The following is a 19,112-nucleotide window of genomic DNA, read 5'->3' as shown; positions in this document are numbered from 1 at the left end:
AGAGGGGAACAGCTGTTGAGGAAACCAAGGGATGATGGTGCCAGGCAGAGAGTGGTCCCCTGTGGCACACATTGCAGAGGGATCAGGTAAGATAAAACCTATCCAGATTTGGCTGTGTGGGTAAGGACAGGTCTGGGGGAGTGATGGGTCAAAAGGATTTTCTAGAATCAGGGTCATGGAAATGGTACCCTCTTCCTTTAAGCCTCCCACTGCCCCCAAGCTCCTTTATTAGTGCTAAAATCTTTACATAAACTTTTGTCCCTAAAGTGCTGAGGACTAAAAGTACTTACACTTTAACAGAGGGGCAGGAAAGGGCAGTCGTTTTTTTTTTTTTTTTTTTCTGTTTTGTGGTTGTTTCTCCTTTAGTTAGAAATAAAAGTCCTTGTAGATTTTATTTTATTTTTTTACAATCTGGCATCAACCTGCCTTTTAAACTTAATCTCGGAGGAAGACCAGATAGGCATGGGCCTCCCATGTCCTCTTTTTATGTCTTTCAGTGAAATTTTATAATTCTTCATAAAGAATTTGAACATTGCTAGACTTCTTTCAGGCTACATAGCTTTAACTGCTATTGTAAAAATTTATTTTTTAAAATTGTATTTTTGAAACATTTATATATAGTATATATACAAAAACATATACTAAAGTGTGTGTGTGTGTGTGTGTGTGTGTGTGTGTCTCATACAGAATTTGTATAGCATTTGTAGCTAGTATATAGAAATAAATTTGATTTTCTTATGTTTTGATCTTATAAACAGCAACTGGATAATGTATACATAATGACAATAGTTTATCTGGAAAATCTTCTGGGATTTCTGCATAGACTTTTTTTCCTTTTATCGCAACCCTATACCTTAATTATTTTTCTTGTCTTATTGAGCTGGTGAGGACCTTTGATATAAGGTTCAGTAAAAATGCCATAATGAATATCTTGGCCTTAATTCTGATTTTTTTAAACTTTTTTTTAAAGATTTTATTTATTTATTTGACAGAGAGAGAGATCATAAGTAGGCAGAGAGGCAGGCAGAGAGAGAGAGAGAGAGGGAAGCAGGCTCTCTGCTCAGCAGAGCAGATGTGGGGCTCGATCCCAGGACCCTGAGATCATGACCTGAGCTGAAGGCAGAAGCTTTAACCCACTGAGCCACCCAGGTGCCCCTTTAACTTTCTTTTTAAATAGATTTCTCTAAATATAATTTCCCCATTTGAAGTGTACAATTAGATGATTTTTGGTATAGTCACATCACTGTGTACCCATCACCACAGTCAATTTTAGAACATTTTCATTACCCCAAAAAGAAACTAGACTTCTTAACCATCTTCCCCCAGTACTCCCACTTCTAGCTGTAGGGATATACAAACACTAATGCATCTTCTGTCTCTATAGCTTCGTCTGTTCTGGACATTTTCTACAAATGGAATCATATGATATGTGGTCCAATATGACTGTCATCTTTCATTAAGCATAAGGTTTCCAAGGCTCATCCATGTTAGGGCATGTGTCAGTACTAACCTTCCTTTTTTCTTTTTTAATATTTATTTATTTATTTGAGATAAAGAGAGAGCACATGAACATAGGCGAGGGGAGGGGCAGAGACTCTCCAGCAGACTCTGTGCTAAATGTGGAGCCTGACGTGGGGCTTGATCTCAAGACCCTGAGGTCATGACCTGAGCTGAAATTAAGAGTTGGCTACTTAATGGACTAAGCCACCCAGGTGCCCAATATTTCATTTCTTTTTATTGATGAATAATATTCCATTTATAAATATACCATATTTTGTCAGTCTGTTCTTCAGTGATGGAAATTGGCTTTTTGTTTTCACTGTTATGAATAATGCTGTGATGAGCATTTGTGTCCAGGTTTCTGTATGGACATGCATTTTCCTTTTTATTCGGTATATACCTACAAGTGGAATTGTTCTGTCATATGGTAACTCTTGTGTTTTACCATCTGGTTGCCACACACTTTTCCAGTTGCCACACTCCTTTCCAAAGTGGTTTTGCCATTTTATACTCCCTCCAAGAGGTGCATGAAGTTTCCAGTTTTTCCCTATTTTTAAAAACACTCATTGTTATCTTTTTGGTCATAGCCATCTTTGTGGTTTTGAAGTGGTATTCCGTTGTGGGTTTGATTTTGTATTTCTCTGATGACTAATGATGTAGAACATACTTTCATGTGCTTATGGGCCATTTGGATGTTTTCTTTGGAGACATGTCCATTCACATCCTTTGCCCATTTTTAAATTGGATGATTTGTCTTCCTCTGATTGAGTTGTGAGAGCTCTTTATAGCTTCTAATATAAGTCCCTTATGAGAATAAGATTTGCAAAACATTTCTCTTATTCTAGGGGTTGTCTTTTTACTTTTTTGATGATATCCTTTGAAAATTTTTAGTTTTGATGAATTGTAATTCATGTATATGTATGTCTGTATATATATATATAGTTGTTGCTGCTGTTGGTTGCTTGTGCTTTACGGGCTGTTTCCATTAAATCACAGCCTATGTACACTGCCCAGTGTCACAAAGATTTATCCCTGTGTTTTCTTCTAAGAGTTTAAAAATTTTTTTTATTTTTATTTTTTTAACATTTAAAAAAAAAGATTTATTTATTATTTGACAGAGAGAGAGCTCACAAGTAGGCAGAGAAGCAGGCAGAGAGAGAGGGGGGAAAGCAAGTTCCCTGCTGAGCAGAGAGCCCGATGCAGGGCTTGGTCCCAGGACCCTGGGATCATGACCTGAGCTGAAGGCAGAGGCCTAACCCACTGAGCCACCCAGGTGCCCCTTTTTTATTAACATATAATGTATTATTAGCCCCAGGGGTACAGGTCTGTCAATCACCAGGTTTACACACCTCACAGCACTCACCATAACACATGCCCTCCCCAGTGTCCATAACCCAGCCACCCTCTTCTAAGAGTTTTATAACTTCAGCTCTTATGTTGAGGTCTTTGCTCCATTTTTGAGTTATTTTTTGTCTAGTGTATGATTAAACCTGATTTTAAGGAGAATTATGGTACAAGTGTCCCCATTGAATTATCTGCTTAAAATTTTCTTTTTTTTTTTTTTTTATGTTTTGTAGATAACCTCTAAGATATTAAGACTCCCTTCTGGAGTAGGCTAATGAGTTTTGTTTACTTGTGTCACCGTGTTTGGATATTCATTTTATCAGATGCTTTTTCTACCTCTATCGGGTGATATGTAGTTTTTTGCATGTAATTTTTGATGTGATAAATTACATGAATAGATTTTCAACTTATAATTTGGGGGCTAAACCTAGCTTGTTCATGGTGTATTATTTGTTTTCTACGATGTGAGATTTTGTTGGCCAGTATTTTTATGTACGGTATTATATCTCATTTTAGTGAATAATATCAGCATCTCATCTTCTTATAGAATGCAGTCTCTGGTCTTAAAACCAGTCTTGTAAAAGGAGTTGGGAATATTCCCTCTTCATTCTGTGGGATGATTTATACAGGTCTGAGATCATCTATTCTTTGAAAGTTTGGTAGAACTTGCCTGTACAGCCATCCACACCTAAGGTTTTCCTAGTGGGAAGACTGTAAGTTACTAATTCCATCTCCTTAATGGTTAAGGATGATTTCTCCAACCACACAGGAGCCGAGGCTGGGTCTATTTCATCCTGCCTTTTGTAGAGCCGGCTCTCCTCTCTGCTGCCTTTCCTCCAGCCTTGCTCTCTCCTGTGCTCGGAGGGTGCCAATCTGGGCTGCCTGCACATGGCTGGTGCAGGCCTGAGACCTGAGGATATGAAACTGGGTCAAGGAAAAGCACAGCCTGACTCCACGCTTTAGTCTGAAGTTGTGTGCGAAGGCTCTTCTCGCAGAACCAACCCTCCTGTTCGACTGCCCTGAGAAACAGGCACAGCAAAGGAGATGGGACAGCGGGGGTGGGAAGGTCCATCTACCTTCCCCTTCTGGAGGGGACGAGTGCCGCGCGGGGACCTGGTGGGAATGGATGGTCCCCCAGAGAGGAGAAGGGATTCTGAGCTGACTGGCACCGGGGTGTGTGCTTGGCCGGCGGGATGACCTTCTTGTTTTGCTGATCAGAGCAAGCTTGTCTTGAGAATCTGATGCAGGGCTGGGATTAGGGTGAGGGAAGCCTGGCACCCAGGGGACAGGACTCAAGGAGGCCTCCCTTCTACGGGTGTGCCCTGCACCCGTGTGAGTCTGAGTGGTAGGGGCCGCCTTTAGTTTTGGCCCCTGGAAACCTTGCTTGCCTCAGTCCAGTCCCAACCCTGACCTGCTGTGTGCCCAGGCTGCACTTAGTCATCTGTCAGCTGTGTCTCCCTTCCCCAGATGACCCCCAGGGATGCAGTGCTGTCCTCTCACTCTTCTCCCCACCCCCCTCTCGGTCCCATTCTTTTCTTTCCGACATTCCTACTTATCAGGCAAATTGTACCTCTTAAAGGACTTAGCATCTCTTCTGTGACTTATCCAGGCCCCACTCACTTCTCCTCTAATACCCTCTCATCCAAAACTTCTCAAGTTTGGGCCTTAACCCTATGTGTAGGGACCCCTGCCCCCTCCCCACCACACAGCTGAAGGATCCATCAGGTAATGATACGCATTATTAACATTCCTTAAGTGTTCATGAGCCAGTCTCCGACCTGAGGAGGTAATCCTAAGTGAGGATTGTTTCATGTAATCCTTACAGGAGTCCTGTTAAACAGATACAATCATCTTCCTTTAAAACTCACTCAGAGAGGCGGGTAACTTGTATAAGGTCACATAGCCTGCAAGACCCGTAAACGAGACGTTTTATCCATCTCTGCATTCCCAGGACCTAGCACAGTGCCTGACATTAATTGCTGGACAAATGGATGCACACAGAGGGACCCGCTCGTGGCTCCTGGGGGATGCAGGCAGTTCAGCATCTGGCTCGTGATTTCCACTCAGGTCATGACCTTAGGGTCATGAGATGGAGCCCCGTTTCGGGTTCCATGAGTCTGCTTGTCCCTCTCCCTCTGCTACCCACTCCAGCTCTCTCTAAATGAATGAATGAATGAATAAGTAAATACCTTTTTTTTTTAAAGGAACCCCCAATCTTCTCCTAATTATTGTCAAACATCAATTAAATGTGCACTCAGCTTAATACTGGGGGGATAAAGTGATGTGATAAGGAATTATTAGATAAAATACATGTTCTTAAGGAGCTTAGAGCACACATAAAGAGACAAACCTGAAAAATATGTAAAACTGTACAAATGAACTTGCAGTTGTGTGGCATAAGTGATAAAGCTTGTAGGGTTCAAAGGAGACAGCAGTTGACTGATGAGTAGCCTGGCAGGACCTGATGTGGGCTTTGGGGAGCTAGTGTATTCCAGGGGGTGATTCTGGGGGACAGGCTGGGGTGTTAAGACTGCAGGTGCAGGGGATGGGAGTCACAGAAGGCTTTTGAATTTCCTTTTATTCCCTGGTGCTCTGTGAGGCGGAGGGCCCTCTCTGGTCCCCGTTTAGTATTCTGTAATGTGAGAGGGTGAGTGGGAGGTTAGTTGTTTTTCCCAGCTCTGATGAGGGGGGGCCAGCCCTTCAGCATAAAGGCTTGGGCCAGATTTTGCCAGTCCTCTTTGTGAGGGAGCCACGGGTCCTGCAGAGATGGGAGATGGGAATGAGGCTGGTAAGCCAGGAGATGTGGGTGGGACACCATGCATTGGGGGTGCCAGGGTTATTGGGAGAATCAAATGTGCTGTGCTTGCTCCAGCTTGAGATCGTATCCGATCTGTGTTCCTCCTGCTGAGCCTCTGAGCAAAGGAACCCAAGCCTCTCCCTGGTCCCCCAGTATACCAGCTTTCCACGCTTCTCCCGGCCCATCAGGCTGAGGATCAGTATTTCTGGGACCAACTCTGCTCTTTCCCCAGAAATAAGCTGCAACCCTCCAGAAGAAGGCTTAGAGGACTCAAGACTCCCCCCAGTGTTTCCTCTTTCTTCAGTGTCAGGCTGGGTTGCTGTCCTGACACAAGTTCATTACTCTGGGTTTTCTTGACCCACCAGGGCTTGCAGAGCTGATGTTCCCACTCCCGGGGCCTCCAGCTGGTGGAGGTGCCATTCTGCACGTCCAGTCTCCGCCTCCTCTTACGTAAGGTTGAGTGATTGGTTGGTTGGTTGTTTCATTCATTCATTCATTCATTCATTCATTCATTCATTCATCTGTTTGTTCATCCAGCAAGCATGTACCAGACCTTTGGTGTTCAGTATAATAGCCACTCGCCATGTGTGGCTATGGAACCCTGGAAATGTCACTACTCTAAACTAAGATGTGCTGTTAAGTATAAAATACATACTAGATTTCAAAGACATAGGGGAGCCTGGGTGGCTCAGTCAGTTAAACGTCTGCCTTTGGCTCTTGTCATGATTCGGGGTCCTAGGATTGAGTCCCACATCGGGTTCCTTGCTCAGCAGAGAGACTGCTTCTCCCTCTGCTTGTCTCCCTGCTTATGCTTGTTCTCTCTGTCAAATAAATAAAATCTTTTTTAAAAACAGATTTCAAAGACATAATATGAAAAAAGATGTAACCCATCCCATTGGTTTTTAAATTATTATATATTGAAATGACAATATTTTAGATGTATGAGGTTAATAAGAATATATTATTAAAATTCATTTCAACTTAAAAAAAAGAGATTTTATTTATTTATTTGACAGAGATCACAAGTAGGCAGAGAGGGGGGGAAGCAGGCTTCCCACTGAGCAGAAAGCCTGATGCGGGGCTCGATCCTAGAACCCTGAGATCATGACCTGAGCAAGGCAGCGGCCTAACCCACTGAGCCACACAGGTGCCCCTCAACTTCTTTTTTTTTTTTTTTTACTTCTTAGAAAACTTTTTATTTTGAGAATTGTAGATTCACATACAGTTGTAAGAAATTATACAGAGAGAATCTGCGTACCCTACTCCTGTTACCCAGCTGCTACCATCTTGCAAAATTACAGTACAATATTATAACCAGGAAATCCACATCGATACAATCCATCAACCTTACTCAGATTATACTAGTTTTACATGTACTCATTTGTGTCTGTGTGTAGCTCGTTCTATGGAATTTTATGATGTGTTTGATATTTTTATTTTAATTTTTTTATAATGTGGCTATCAGAACATTCTAGATGACATCTGTGGCTCCTGGTGTATTTCTGTTGGATAGTACTCTAGTCTCTGGTTGCCAAGATGTATGGAACTCTGCTAAGTGCCACGTGGGCTGGGGTTCGGGCACAGAGAGACCCCCAGGGCCTCAGATGACATGAAGCCTCTTACATGGAGAAAAGTGGGTACTCGTTTGGCACAGAGTGGGGGCTTCAGTCCTTCCCACCCGGGTGCCTCTTCCTCAACCCCACCCTCTGCCATGTCCCTTCCCTCCTCTACAGAGTCACAAAGGGTCCCCCAGTGCCCCACAGAGCCAAGCTGGAAACCAGGGGCCAGGGCTGAGCATCTGAATGGAATCTTGAAGAAAGAGTAAGGTCTCACCTTGGAGGATTAGAGAGGGACCCCAAGTGTAGGGTCAGGGCTGCTGTAACGGTACCACGAACTGGGTGGCTTCAACTGAGAGTTGCTGTCACATAGTTCTGGAGGCCAGATATCTGGGGCGAAGGTGTCGGCAGGGTCGGTTCCTTCGAGGGCTATGAGGGAGAGTTTGTTCCATGCCTCTCCCATGGCATCTACTGGTTGGCCTGTGATCTTTGGCGTTCCTTGGCTTCATCTTCATGTGGCGTTCTTCCTGTGTCCGGATTTCCCCTTTTTATAAAGACACCAGTCAGTCATATTGGATTAGGGGCCCACCGCACTTCGGCATGACCGCATCCTAATTTAACGAATTACCTCTGCAGGGACCCTATCTCACAGGGACTGGGGTGGGGGAGGACTTCAACATAGGAATTTTGGAGGAACACAGTTCAACCCATAAGAGCCAGAGGAATGAGCAGGAGCAAAGGCTGGTGCACGAAATGATTGGAGAAGTTCAGGTGGAGGGGGCTCCCCAGCGTGGGGGGAGAGTGCGGGCTGCTAACCTCGGAGAATCTGGGACGTGTCATAAGATGGAGGAGATTGAATTAGTGGGAGCTCGTAAGAGAGTAGTTGGAGTGAATGAACGCATGAGTGTTGGGGGGCCCCTCATGTGTCCTCCTCGTTCCACTGCCCTCCGAGGGGGCAGGGGGTCCCCACTCTGTTCACTGTGTCCACCATTGGGGGCCTTCGTGCCAGAGGACAGCTGGAAGGTTGTGGGTGTACCCCCAACCCCTCCCTCACCCTGTGTTCCTCCTGCAACAGCCTCTCTTGGAAGGGGTGGTCTGGAGCACCAGCCCAGGGAGCACAAGGTTTGGACGTGGGCCTGGGGGGGCCCAGACTCCTCTGCGGTGCCTAAATGGGAGGTGGCAAGGTGGTCTCAGAATTATGCCTGGAGCTTGTCCGGTTTCTCTCTCTCTGGACCCCTCCCATGGCTGGGTGTCCCCGTGTGTATCACCCCCCACCCCCGTCACTGCCCTAGCACTGCCAGTACTGAGACCCCTGGGCCCCGGCCCAGCCATTCCTTAGTCAGAGGCCTCTGCAGGGCAGTGGACGGTCTTCGAATCCAGGAGCCTCTATCTGCTCCCTGGGCCCATGCATTCCAGGCCTGGGGACTCTCAAGGAGGGCAGCCCTCTGCCACCTCTGGACAGGGCCACTGGGGAGTACAGGCCCCCCTCCTCTCCCCTCTCAGCAAGTCCCCACCTGCAGCAGCTTTTCTGTTGCCCCAAATGAAAGTCCCCACAGGTGAACCCTAGGGATGAATCTACTTCCCTTCCCCCCCCCCCCCAGGCTCTTCTGGGGAGTATGTTACCATCCAGCCCTTCACAGAGAAATACCATGAGTCACTGGTGTGTCAGGAATGGGGACAGGCAAAGGAGTATGTGGAACCTGATAATTATGCCCATTAATCCCACTGAAAAGGCTTCCCAGCTGGCAGGCACTTCCGCTTGGATCTGGGTGGGAAGGTCCTGGCAGCTCTGACCAGCTCCTTCTGGAGACCCAGAGCGGTGGAAGGTAGGGGAGGGCCTAGCACTTGCAGGCTCCCAGGTGGCCCAGTGGAATTCTTGGCTCCTCAGAAGATGACATGGTCCCACCTCCCTCTTAGATGACTTTGAGGGAGCGCAGAAATGTGGCGCTGCTTCTCTGAGCCCAGGCCTTGTCACCTGCCCTGATTCACTCAGCCCCAACTACATAGACCCTCTTGCCAGCCCCAGAAGAAGCCATCACACCCCTCAGGGCCACCACAGGTGTTGGTTCTGGAATATTCTTCCTCAGGAGCCACCTGTTGCCTCATCACCCACTTCCCGTCCTCTCCATTTTACCTCCCAGAGAGGCCCCCCGACTGCCCAGTGTGGACTGGTACCCTCACCACTCCAAACACCTTATCCCCCCTTGCCACCCTTAATTTTTCCCACAGCACTATCCATATCTGACACACTAAACATCGTGTCACCTGTTGGCTTATTGTCACTGTATCTGTCTCCCTCTGGTAGCGATTGTCATTGGGGCAGAGCCTTTTTCGACTGGTTTGTTGTTGAACCCTGGCACCCAGCCTGGCAGGGCTCTTTGATAAATACAGAATAATAAAATAAATATTTGAAATATATCTGCCTGTATAATAGAATAAAAATAGCTTGGAGATAAAGGAAACATATCCTCAGTCAGCTGTGAGGTACGACACCAGCGACTTGCTGATGATTGATAGAAAAGGAGTCATACCTTTGATTTCACAAACTTGGTATGAAAGGAAGAGTTTGTTTCCTTCTCTTCTTTTAATTGAGCCTTATCCACCAGCTGGTGGGAAACGGAGTCTATCATCCCCGAAGGGGCTTCCATCCACCCCTTCCCCGCCACTGCTCCGGGTTTGTGGAGAACAGTGCGGTTGGGGGCTCCCAGGGCCACACCGGCCTTAGTCAGTCTGCTCACTGCTCTCCGGAGGCTCCCAGAGCCATGGGTCCAGCCTCCGGGGGTGCCCCACGCTGTGGTCTTTCTAAGGTCCTGCTGTTTGTTTAGAGGGAGATGTGGTGGTGGAGCCCCAAAGCAGGAGGCAGGCTTCCTGGACTTGAGGCATCTTCTGTCCCCCTCTTAGACCAGAAGGCCGTGACTTCCCCTCCTGGACGCCTAGCACAGTTTCTTCAGGGAGCCGGGAAGCTTTCAGCCCCCACAACCCACAGGGCCCTAAAGTAAGAGGATAAAAAGCCCAGCTCCCTTCTTGGAATGGGGGAGGGAATGAATAATTCAATAGATTATCCTCCCACAAAAGTTAAGTACTGTTGTTTTCTGAATGACTTTCTTCTTTTATTATTTTTTCCCCCATGGAGTCAACTCAAGGTTGTCCTGGCAATAATAGCAGGTCAGGCATTTACAGTCCTATGGCTGGCTTTGCCAGTGGGCGAGGGGGCGGGGAAGGGGTGGTCACAGGCTCCGGGGACCGCTCTCCCCTGGGCTGCCTAGGTGGGCGCCCCCCGCGGTGCTGAGCTGGTCTGTTTTGCCTGAGCCAGCCCCCAGGACAGAAGACCCTCAGATGTGCTGCGGGCAGCAGACTCCTGCGATGGGACCCAGGACATCCCCTGAGCTGCGACAGATGAGGCACACTGTCTCCCTCTATGGACAGGGGCCCCCAGGGGTGGGGGTGGGGGCGGGGGTCCCCGGACCTCAGCCAGCACTGCGCATGTGGTCTGCACAGTGTCCCCACTTAGAACTCATGAACCCACTTAAACACTGGGGTGACCTAGATGCCCACGGAGGGATCTGGGTGGGCATCGGGGAGACAGCTCACCTCCCTGATACGTTGGTCAAGGACCCTGGGGGACATCCTAGACAGCGCTCCTTGCTTGGAAGATGCCAGGGAGTTATGCAGATTTCCCTCAGGTCGCTCGGCTCAACAGGGGCAGCTCCGGGCCGATGGGACAGCAGCTCCGACAACCATCGCTGTCCCTTCCCCTCAGCTTAGAGGCTATTTATTATCAAGAGTTTTATTAAAAATTTTTTTCTCCTTCATTTGTCTCTTTTCCCCTGAGTTTACCTCCGCTCGCCACCCCCCCCCCCCTTTATTTTTGCTATTTGTTTTGTTCTCTGACTTTGAAGTTTAAGGTTTTCTCACTTGCTGGTTTGTGGCCTTTCATTGCCTGTTCACACTTCAGGGCAAGCCAGTCTCCAGAAGGTTCACCGGAGCTCTGTGAGGTGGGCACTGTTTTAGGACAGTGGTTCTCCGCTGGGGGCATGTGGACCCCCCTGGGGACGCAGGGTAACCTCTGCAGACATTTGCGATCGTCCCAGTGGGACAGTGGGGAAGGAGGTGCTCCTGGCATCCAGACAGTAGACTGGGGGGCACAGCTCAGCCCTGCACTCCTGCCCTTGGTGGCCCTGGGCCCCCATTTTCAGAGCCTTCTTGAGTTGTGCACAGGGAATAGATTACCCCATAAACAGCCGGGCTCCACTCTCTCAGGTCTGGGGAGGTAGCTATGAAGAACGCACCACATAGGACCTTGACCTCGCTAAGCCTCAGTTTCCCTATGTTTACAGTGTGTAACCTCAGCTCTGCCGGGAGAGGCGGAAGGAGGGCACGGGTGTAAGTGAGCAGAGAACAGGATACAGGGCTGTGGTTTATGACCATCTCCCTCATGGGTGGGCATCCGCTTTATCTCCAGTGAAGGTGTGATCAGGGCGACGTGTCCCTTGGCACAGCAGCAGCAAGAGGCGCTGTTAGTTAGATGGGTTTCATCGAGTATGTGAGTCTTGAGTACCAACTGCCTCATTTTCTTGCCAGAGGCCTCCAGTTTGGCTGGCAGAGTGGCGACCCGCTGGCCAATTGGACGGGGCTCTTTAATGTCACGGACGACCCAGCAGTGCAGAGCGGCAGTGACTCCAGCTCCAGGTACAGACCCCAGTGAATGGCCTGGGAGGGGGGTAACCCCGTCCCCAGGTGGCCTCATAGCCCCTGCCCTGCGGTCCACCCCCAGAACTACCCTCAGGGAAGAAGCAGGCTCAAAGCTCACTGCGTTTTAACATCCCGCCTTGTCTCCTCTGACATGAGGGCTGAGGGCTAGGACCCAACCACAGCACAGCAGGGACGCCCCGGCCCCTCTCAGCCAGGGAGCGGGGTGCAGGAAGGGGTGCAGAATGTGGGTCTCAAGCTTTCCTTGGGAGTTGGGGCTTTTGCTGCGCCCCTGCTGCAGGGGTTTTGGAGGCCGGCCTGCAGGTGTGTGTAGGTGTGTGTGTGTGTGTGTGTGTGTGTGTGTGGCATCCGGGGTGGGCGTGGGGCTTGGGCTCTGCTCCTTGGATGTCCAGTGGGACACAGGCTGTTCCTACTCTGCCCCCAGCTGGGGCTGACCTTGGCTAGGGAAGAACCATTCCCTCAATGTCAAATGCTGAGATTTGACAATCAGACCACAGCGTGGTTTTCCCTTACTGCTCTGCTGTTGGGTTGGGCACGAAACAGTAACGCAAGACACTCTGTAAACCCAGGAGCTCGGGGTTTGTTGGACACATAAAATGCAGGGGGTTCTACTGGGGGACACTCAAGGCGGGGAGGGCAGTGGGGGGAAGTCTTTCAGACAAGGCAGAACACTTTCTCTGGGTGTGGCTGGAACTTGCCAGCTAAGGGTTTCCAGGGGCCAATTAAGTTGTTCGGGCCCCTTAAGTTTTGCATTTCTCAGGATGCACTGACTCTCAGGTCTGTTTCCCTGGGAAAATGGCCCGAGTTTTTGTTGCTGTTAATTTTGACACTGAAACATTAAACTGACCCCACAGAAGACGCAGAAGAGAAGTAATGTGTTTTTCAGGGACCCCTCCCACGTGTATGATTCTCTTCGCTGCTTTGAAAAACTAAGGATGTGGTTCCAATGTCAGAAGAATGTCAGCGGGGGCAGTGTTCACAGACAGGCCTTAGGGTGTGGGTCAGTCTCGGGGACCCGGGTCCTATCCTGGCCAGTTCTTTCCATATATGTGTGGTGGAGCCCTGGCCAGCCACTCGGCCCCTGGGATGTCACCCGGGAAGAGCGGGGTGTCCAGAGTTGTCCCTTCTAAGTGTTGCACCTCCGGTGTTGGCCTTTCTGCTGTGTGATTAGCCCACCCAGATGGGGGGCGTGATCTAGGTAAGCCCGCGGGTGTCTGCCTTCCTGGACGGACTCTCTGAAGAGTTTGGCTAAAGATGCAAATCCCCTGAGCAAGACAAGATGGGACAGGTCCCTGGGAGCTGTCTCTGCGGGGAACACCCTGCAAGAGCTCTACTTGCCCTTTTTCCTGTTGCCGGCAGACTTTCCTTCTCCTTCTCTCTCTGCCTTGTGTTGCTGCTTTCTCTGCCTCTTCGTTGACCTCTTCCCCCTCTTTCTTCCTGCCGCCCTTTCTTGCTCCCTAGTTCCTGCTTCCCTCCTACCTCCCTTCTTCCCGTCCCCTCCCTTTTATTTTCTCCCCCCTCCCAGTGATCCTGGACAGACACTCCCCGTTCCCAGTCACCCAGGGTCCCCCGGAGTCAGAGCCACCACTAACTTCTAACCATTTGGTTTTAGAACTCAGCCGCCCTTTCTCCAGCGTGCTCACCCGCTGAGCTCATTTCCTCCTGGGGAGCAGCTGTTTGACCCAGACCCCCCCTTCGTCACAGAACAAATGTGACGAGCACACAGCGCAGCTTCTTCTGGGACAGTTCCAATGTCAGATCGCCATTTCGAGTTGACCCCCAAAGTACTATCACACATGTGAGAAACCGTCATGTGCACAGTTCGCAGGTTTGGGAAATAATGGTTAATGTCATTAGAACTGAACCATATGTTGGAGATCTACCTTCCTACCTACCTACCTACCTTCCTTCCTTTTTTTCTTTCTTCCTTCTTCCTCTCTCTCTCTTTCTTTCTTTAACCTCGGTTTAGGAGTAGCTTCTGCCATCTTCATAATGGGTAGGACAGCTCCTGGCAGCAGATTTGCAGGGCTGGGCAGGGGGTGTCTCCTGTCGCTGTGGAAAGAACATCATGGCGGTGAGCAGCTCTCCACGCCCGGATTATGTGATGTGCTTTGTGGTATTATTCAGCCACTGAATAATTCAGCGCAGGCCATATTTTGCTCTCTGTAGTTGTGTGGTATGTCGTGGTGTGGTAAAGTGTGTTATTTATTATTAACACGGTTGGAGGGGAAGTCAGGAGTTACCATATATAACCAGAGGATCAAGAGAGGCAGAAAAAGCAAATGACTCATAAACTGTATATTCAAACAGGAGCCATGGGAGAAGGAGCAGGTCCAAACGATTGGTCTGGAAAACTCCAAATAAGACCACAAAGAAAATCCAGGCCAGACAGTGCTCAGAACAGTTGCGGTCAGGTCTTCCCCTTGGACATGAGTTGGGGGAAGTCCAGGCCAAATTAGAAAGTGTGTGCATTATAAAATATACATCGACATATGGCTTTATTAATTTCAAGCATGAGTCTAGAAGCATCCGTGAGAGTCCTTGGGGGAACTGTTGTAGTGAGCAGATAGGAAGCCGTTTGAATCCGCAAATGCTGCTATGCAAGTGGGTGCCTTGAACGTGAGCGGGTAGGTCTTTGAGGACAGTTCTCCCTGGGTCCAAGCTATGCTGTGTCTCTATCTCCCGCACGAGGCAGTGATGGCGCTCCTTCACCTTTGAGCCCTCAGCACCCAGACTGGCACCTCACATGCAGAAGGAGCTCAGTGCATGTTACTGGAATAAAAGAATGAATTAAGCAGGCGCAGAGTAAGGGCTGTTGGTTTAAAAAAAAAAAAAAAAAAAAAAAAGCAAAGTTACATTTCAGGGTTCCCAAATTCTCCCTTAGTGATGTATTCCTTTGAATAAACCTGTCTCTGGCACTGTTTTTGAAAATTAATCCCCAGAGGGGAAGCGCTTTGAATCATAAACTCCTTCCCAGTTCGGAATGATGGGAGAACATTCTCTTGAGAAGAACAGGGAGTAGGACCATTGGAGCAATCTGGGCAGCTGGGCGGGAAAGGGAGCCTGTAGGAGGGGGAGGGGGCCGGCTCAGAAGGAGAGAGAAGGCAGTGAAGGCAGAGTATCCACTCCTGCCATGGCTGAGAAGCCTTCCCAAACGATGCCACAGAGCATCACTGCAGATGAGCGGGAGGGAAGGGCCCACGTCCTCTAGGGCCAGCTCAGTGCCTCGAGTCCTCTAGCTGCGGCCCCTTGCCCGCCTTCCCAGGGTGGGCCCAGAGGGCAGGGAGAGGCAGGAGCGCCCTTAGCAGTCACAGTCCTGCAAGGTGGGCGGTGTTGCACCCACTGTCTGAGCCTGTCCCGGGGAGAGGACCGAGTCAGAGGGGCTGAGGGTGGCTGGGCCAGGAGTCCTCTCAGGTGCTGACCCTGAATCAGGCCCGTAGTCACAGCACAAAGGGCTTCACTCAGCTTCTGCCTCCTGGACCCTGCTCCACATCAAGTCCTTATCGTCCGGTCAATATCCACCTCCCACTCCACCTCCTCCTTGAAGCCTTCCTGGATAGCCCCCTTAACTGTACATTCTGTAAGAAGCATCTGCATGGAGGGCTGTTTTCTATCATTTCACACACAGTCAGCTCTCCAGCCAGTGCACACGAACTTCTCCGTGTTTGCTCATGCATTCCCCAGATCCCGAGAACTGGCCTGGACCACCTGTGCAAGCATCGCCGGGGCCCTCCAGACCCTCCTGCTCCAGATACAACCCACAGGTGGCCTGGCTGTCAGTCTCATCAGCCCCTCTCCCAGATTCTGTACAGCCTTGGCCCTCCTGGGCTGTGGTGCGATGCCAAGAGGCAGTGCACAGAGCACTCTCTCTGAGGTCCAGAGCAGAGCTGGCTCAGGCTGCTGCCCATCCACGTTGCCCTCGCCTGGGACAGCACTGTCCCTACATTGCCAGCCTTCCAGGCTTGGCTGAAGGGGACCTCCCAAGTGGGAGGGTAGCACCAGCCATGGGAGAAAAGAGTCAGCCCCAAACTGATAACACAGGAGACTCTGCCCCACTGAAGAGGGAGCTGGGTGTGTGTCCAGGGCCTGGGCCGGAGCCCTGCACTCTGGGTGCGTTCTGTGTGTGTGTCTAGCAGGTACTGTGCGGTGTGGGCCTTGGGGCGGTGACGTTTCAGAGCAGCGCTTCAGTGCAGCACTTATTAGGCTGTAGTCAGCTATTCATAGTTGTTTCAAGATGGTGTATAATCAGGCAATAAATTGCGCCGCACAGATGGCGAGTGCACCAGGGGCTCAGCGTGGAGGTCAGAGGTGCTTCTGTGGAAGGGCAGGACCTGGCTGGGATCTTGGCAGGTGACGGCCACAGCCAAGTGATATAAGGGCTGACTGTGTGCCCGGCACTGATCTGGGCGCCTGCACCTGTTCCTGCCCTCAGTCCTCACCCTCCAGTGTTTGACGTGGGTCCTATTAGTGCCTTCCTTTTCCAGATGAGGAAACTGAGTCACCACTTAGAGGTGGTGGCTGTTGGAGCTGGCACACAGCATATCCTCCCCTCGAGTCTCGGGGCTAAGGCGTGCAAGACAGACGGCTGCTGCTTCCTGGGCTGTGGACAGGTCAGCCTGGGTAGGGTTCAGTGTCCTACTCCATCTTTAAGGTCTCTCCTCTCCCCACCCCCATCTTCTGTGTCATTCTCCTACCCCCCCATCCCATGCTTAGTGCTTTCTCGATTGCTACACCTAACAAATGCTTCCTTCTACCAGCTCCTGGACATGCTACATTTCAGAGAGGAGCCCTTGGGGGCAAGGTGACCCCAGGGGAAAGAATTTTCCAGGGACTTGGAGGTGTGGTGACTTGTTGTTGAGGGCCTGTGTCTGGGCCCCTGACCTGTGGGTGTGGGCTGGCTTAGCCTAAGCCTCTCTGGTCAAGATTCAAGTCTGTGGGAAAGGACAAAAAAAAACAAAAACAAAAAAAAAAAAAAACAAAATAAAAGAGGGATGGAGTCCTCGGGCTCCGTCCAAGGGGGGAAGAGTGTGGAGAATCAGGTTTGGCACTGTTCTGGGCTGCATGCTGGAAAAGCCAAACAAAGACGAGCAGCTTCCCCATCTCCTCCCGTGTACCTGACGAGGGCCTCTGGTGGCCAGCAGGCAGGGGGCTGTCTGTGGAGGCCAGGTTGTGGGTGTCCTGGGACACGTCAAGTGGTGTTGACCCATGAGTCTCCCTGGTCCTCGAGCTTTGTGGCCCTTGACTGAGTCTGAATTGAGTTTCTTGGACAAATAACCACTTAGGTGAATGGTTCTGTGCCCCAGTTTCCATTGGGTAAGCTCCCGTCTTGCTCAGTCACTAGTGGGGTCCACTGAGGGGACCTTCTGGATAGAGCCAGGCCCCAGCTTCACCCCGACTCACAGCACTGGGTATGAGCACTTCCCTTTGTGGGCCTTATTTCCAGATCAGGTGATCAATGGTGACTGCCAGGGCCTCGCCCCAGGTCAGCTTCCAGGATGAAAAGGAAAAGGGGACTGGGGTCAGGCTGGGAGGACCCAGCATCCACCCGGAAGCAGTTTAGGGGGTGCCCAGATGGTAAGGCACATGGGGCTTTCCCAGTTTCCTACTCTGCCTACCCGTGCGTAGCCTACATCACCTACAGCAAGGGCCATAGGGGATGGGGGTGGTGGGGTTCCCAGAGGCTGTCCTCCCCATGCGGGCCTCCTCGCGTGGCCTGTAAACCTTCCCTCCCTCACCCCCCACCGGGGGCTTCAGCACCTCAGAGAACACTGAGGCATGTTCCTTCTAACTCTGGCTGCTTCTACACGCGTTGGGGGAAATGCCCTTCTTGCTGCCCAGCCGGGACCGAGTCTTCGCGCACTCCCTGTCCCGGTGCGGGTGGGCTGTGGCCACGGCAGCCCACAGATCTGGGGGATCGTAAGCAACAGACTGTCTCTGGCCGCTCCAGAAGCTGCATGTTGGAGATCTGGGTGACAGTGCGGTTGGGCTCTGGTAGGAGCCCACTCTGGTGTGCACACTGTCATCTTCCTGCGGTGCCCTCCCGTGGTGGGAAGACCGCAGGCGAGCTCACTGGGGTCCGTTTTATAAAAACCCTGATCCCATTCACGAGAGCCGCACCTTCATGACCTCATCACCCCCCAAAGACCTCACCTCATGGCCACCAGTGCTCATCACACACACTTCCACAGTCACTGTCCGCAGGACCTCCCACTTCTGTTCTCACCTCAACCCACGCCAGTGGGGCTTCTGCCTCGCTGCTCCCCTGAGTCTGCTCTTGTCAGGGTCACCAATGACTGCCTTGTCGTGAGGTCAGTGGGACCTTCTCTTTCTTGGCGTCCATTAGGTCTGGTCAGAGCTGACCCTCTGTCCTGGAAATGCTCTCTGCTCCTGGCTCCCGTGTCGGTGGGCTCTCCACGTTCTCCTCCTTAATACAACTCTCCTTCTCAGACTCTGTTGGTGCCTGTCTCCCCTGCCACCCTCTGAAAGTCTGTCGGAGCTGACCACAGGCTTGCCCTCTGCCCGCCACCCTCCCGTGAGATCTCGCTAAGCCCTTTGTCTCTTGACCCTGGAGCATGTATCTCTGACCCTGACGTCTGCACTGGGCTGCAGACATGTGACCCTGACTGGCTACCTACGATCTCTTCTTGAATGTCTAACAGTCTCGGCCAGCTTCACGGGTCCCGAGGAGATTTGGTTTAGACCCAGGCTGTTCATCTCCATCATTCCCTCCTCTTTCAATGTCTCTGTGAACCAACTAGTTGTCCAAGATAAAATCTTAGGAGCTACCATTGATTTCTCTCATTCCTTTTCACCTTTGCAGTCTTGCCATCAGCACATCCTGCTGATTCTATATGGAACTCGTGTCCTGCTCTGTCTCTTGCATCTCTTTGCCGCCTCTTGGCGCAGTCCACCAGCCCACATGCCACCCACGTCCCTATGGCGGCCAGAGGGAACTTTCACGTCAGGCCGTGCGTTTCTGCTGCTTCAGCGCACTGGTGTATCGAGTGCTTCCCCCAGCCCAGCTTGACCCAGCGCCACTCGCCCCTGGGCCTCAGTTCCTCTCACCGCGCACCCCCGGCCCCAGAGCCCTGTCCCTGCAGCCCCACTGGCTTTGTCTATCCTCAGCATGTTGGTGTCTGCTTGTCGTTCCCTCTCGAATGCTCTTCCCGCACCCCTGCCGATGGCTCCATCTCTGTCCGGAGAGG

The 19,112-nt window shown here is 50.7% G+C and overlaps 1 protein-coding gene across 3 annotated transcripts in view; it reads left to right on the top strand.

Moving 5' to 3' along the window:
• ST8SIA5 (ST8 alpha-N-acetyl-neuraminide alpha-2,8-sialyltransferase 5) overlaps nucleotides 1-19,112 on the top strand; it is a 61,060-nt gene that overhangs the window by 5,133 nt on the left and 36,815 nt on the right. For 2 of the 3 annotated variants that reach the window (XR_009406001.1, XM_059409591.1), the window contains exon 2: nucleotides 11,779-11,886. The exons of the other annotated variant lie outside the window; for it this stretch is intronic. Coding sequence is in view for 1 of the 2 variants with exons in the window: in XM_059409591.1 (XP_059265574.1) it covers nucleotides 11,779-11,886 (108 nt within the window). In the remaining variant the exon portion in view is untranslated. The remainder of the gene's footprint in view (nucleotides 1-11,778; nucleotides 11,887-19,112) is intronic. 3 annotated transcript variants of the gene reach the window in all.

This window comes from Mustela nigripes, chromosome 8 (assembly GCF_022355385.1).
Source record: "Mustela nigripes isolate SB6536 chromosome 8, MUSNIG.SB6536, whole genome shotgun sequence".
Lineage (NCBI taxonomy): Eukaryota > Metazoa > Chordata > Mammalia > Carnivora > Mustelidae > Mustela > Mustela nigripes.
Note: the sequence above shows the minus strand (reverse complement) of the source record. Positions and strands in the feature narration are given on the sequence as shown.